The sequence below is a fragment of the Solanum tuberosum genome, unplaced genomic scaffold, assembly GCF_000226075.1.
Source record: "Solanum tuberosum cultivar DM 1-3 516 R44 unplaced genomic scaffold, SolTub_3.0 scf00294, whole genome shotgun sequence".
In the NCBI taxonomy this organism is placed as follows: domain Eukaryota; kingdom Viridiplantae; phylum Streptophyta; class Magnoliopsida; order Solanales; family Solanaceae; genus Solanum; species Solanum tuberosum.
Genome location: NW_006239231.1, coordinates 650,679 through 653,950, shown reverse-complemented (window position 1 = coordinate 653,950; position 3,272 = coordinate 650,679). Strand labels below are relative to the sequence as shown.

At 35.0% G+C, this 3,272-nt stretch overlaps 1 protein-coding gene across 1 annotated transcript in view; it reads left to right on the top strand.

Moving 5' to 3' along the window:
- The window catches only part of LOC102592963 (uncharacterized), a 12,624-nt gene extending 9,700 nt beyond the window's left edge, over positions 1–2,924 (top strand). Inside the window, exons 3-6 of the mRNA XM_006359770.2 lie at positions 1,344–1,421; positions 1,526–1,570; positions 2,307–2,404; positions 2,570–2,924. Of these exons, the coding sequence (XP_006359832.1) occupies positions 1,368–1,421; positions 1,526–1,570; positions 2,307–2,404; positions 2,570–2,648 (276 nt within the window). The 5' untranslated portion in view covers positions 1,344–1,367 and the 3' untranslated portion in view covers positions 2,649–2,924. The remainder of the gene's footprint in view (positions 1–1,343; positions 1,422–1,525; positions 1,571–2,306; positions 2,405–2,569) is intronic.
- The last annotated feature ends 348 nt before the right edge of the window (positions 2,925–3,272 follow it).

Genomic DNA, 3,272 nt, shown 5'->3' with positions numbered 1-3,272 from the left:
CTTGTGAATTTCAAAATCTACCTGATAATCCACCCACGATGTTTGATGAAACGGAAAAGGGTCAAATATACCCCTGTACTATTGGAAATAGTTTATATTACCCTTCGTTATACTTTCGGATCATATATACCCCTCCCGTTATACTTTGGTACATATATACCCCTAATTTTAACAGAATGACACATGTCAGCTTAAAAATCAAATAACTCATTCTCAATTTTAATTACCCAATTCCTTTGAAATCCACCCATTTCCTGACCCACCTTCAAAGAAACCCATTTTCTTTAAGTCATCTTCTTTATCTAAAATTTCCATTAAAATCAGGCCTCAACACCAGCAAGAGCTCCCACAATATTAAATGGAAAACTTTTCGTAACACAAATGATGCAAATACCTTTGAAGGAAAGTTGATATTGAAGCTTATCTTGGGAAATTACAGTTGAAGGAGATGGTGTGGAGATTTAGCGTCTAATGTGTTGAAATTCTATTTTTTTTACTTATGCAGTCCTCCCTTGGTACTGCTACTATTAATAAAATTACTTTATCCTAGTTAAAAATAAAATGGAAGCAATGCTTCTCACTTCCTCCTCTAGGTTGATTTTAATGGAGGTTTCACTCCATCCTTTAGTTTCACAGTGAGCTTTTGTGGCTGATTTTAATGGAGGTTTTAGATAAAGAAGATGACTTATGAAATTGAATTTGGTTGAAAGTGGGTCACCCGAAAAATGGGTTTGGAATGGGTGGGTTTCAAAGGAATTGGGTAATTAAAATTGGGGATGGGTTAGTTGATTTTTAAGCTGACATGTGTCATTCTGTTAAAATTAGGGGTATATATGTACCAAAGTATGATGGGAGGGGTATATATGCTCCGAAAGTATAACGAAGGGTATATATAAACTATTTTCAATAGTACAGGGGTATATTTGACCCTTTTCCGTTGATGAAATGACTGATAATCAAGTTTTTTAACCTGAAACTCATCCTTCTGTAATAGTAACAAATTTGACTTCCAATTTGATCCATGATCCCTCCCTCAAAAATAATAAAACAACAATTGGGGCAATTGCTTGGTCGATCAAGTTAGAACTAATTTTGGACAAATAGTTGAGAAGTTAGTACGTCCACAACATGTAATTTTATGTCATAGTCATGTAAGTCTTCCAAGTATATATTTTTCCTTTCCACAACAATAAAATGTAAGGTGTGCAAATTGGTGGTTAATACATTTTAGTTTCCAATTTCAAGTATTTCAGTCATGCAGATTTGAATTCATTTGATTGGAATCAATCTTGAAAAACAAATCCCCTCATTCAAACAGGGCTTACATCTCTTTTTTTCTATAGGAACCGTTTGAATTGAGTTGCATAATGCCATCTCTCCAAACAGCATTACCCCCTGAACTTGCCAACAACGCCATCCGAGTAAGTATCATTTAATGGTTAGCTATTTGAATATATGCAGCCTCTAGAATTGCTTTCAAAGTGATTTAAGTATGCATTTCTTTCTTTTTGCTATTGTCTCTTAGCTTTATCGAGAGTGTCTACGACGAGTAAAATACGTTGGCAGTAAGGTACGCTTTTCTTCTTTATGCTGCTCTAAAATTCTATCAGTTGTGTTGGTTGTTGTCGGTAAAGTTTTTCAGTCTTCTTTTGCCCACGATTCACTTAGGCTTGATTATCCTTTCATGTGGTCATTAAAATTCAAATGCATGATTAAGGTGGTTGATACTAAGCGCAATCTGTTTATGTGATCTCAGGTAGAGATTCTGTTAGGTATAAATTTCTTCACTTCCATCTTAAGTTATCAATTAACTTTATGACACATTTCCCTTCCTCACACCCTCGAGTGAACCCCATGGTCTTTAAGTCCTTTTTATATATTGCTCAGTTTTACTTACATCAGCAATTAAGATGTACAGTTCAATTAAGATGTACAGTTTCGAGAAGTGCATCGACAATTTCGCACCCCCAATCCCATACCTCCTCCCTCCCCCCCCCAAAAGACAAGAATGCATCTTGTCATATATTTATCTTTTTTACATGTAATAGAGCTGCTTCCCCTAACATAAGACCTTTGAGTTTTAACTGGACGTTGGGCATGATAGAACCTACCATGTGAAAAATTGCTTGATCAAAATAATAAAAAAATTATGTGGAAAATTGTAGAACCAAAAGCACTGGTGCAAGAGCTTGGCTTGTTTTTTATTCTATTGCATGGAACTGTCATTTTGTTTACAATATTTCAGATAAATTTGACTGTCTTTTGAGAAGTAGCTACTTATATAGTTGTCTGTCCTTAATTTGCAGCAATATAACACACAGCTTCTTGTTGGTATGGTGAGACAACAGTTCAAAAAGCATATGCATGAGACTGATCCAGATAAAATTCAGAAATTGAAGGATGAGTAAGTTCATTCCGTCTTGTTGTTTTTGCTTTTATTGTTTTCAATAAAATGGATGTCCTTCCAAACTGGTGGTAATTTTCAAACGATTATATAACTTGGTGCCAGTTCACATCATGAACCACCTTTTGATTGGATGCATTCCATTGTTTTCCTATGGTATTACAGTGCCGCGAGGGGGCTTATAAATCACATGCTGCATGAATCTGAGAAGATGACTGGCCGGAAATTCAGCCAGGGTTCTTGAAATCGCCTGCTAGCGAAATATCAATGCAGAGACAACAAAGTCATACTCTAAATTTTGTCGCATCTCGCTATTAAGGCTTAACTTTTTCCTTTCTACCTTCGCCCAACCTTTGGTTGTCGGCTTTTATCACTTTTTTTGGGCAGAAGTTTTTAGACTACCTTCTCCATATCTTTGTGAGTAGAAAAACATTCATCAGTAATACATATAAACTGTAGTGTCTCAATTGATAAAGTATTTAAATGATGAGTATGATTGCGTTAGTTTTTTCTTCGTAAATCAAGTAATTCTCCTGGAAACTGAACCATGAAGTGGCCCTTTTTCGAATAAGCAATTCATTTGGTATACTAATAAGAGGCTAAGATTCAGGTACCTCTTTATAAATGTATTTGCTTTATGCTGAGGGTATTTTTTGAAATTTCCCAAAAACTTATCAACGTGTTTGGAATTTCAATGTCTATGCTTTGATGGTGTTTAAGCTATGTTTTTCTGCTTATAATTTGGTTCCACGTATGTCAAATAAGTGAAATTTAACATGGGTAAAATGTCGATAGTTGCATTAAGCATTTGTCAAATAATGAAGAGTGCAGGGACAAAATTACCCCTCAACATTTATTTAATAGCTAA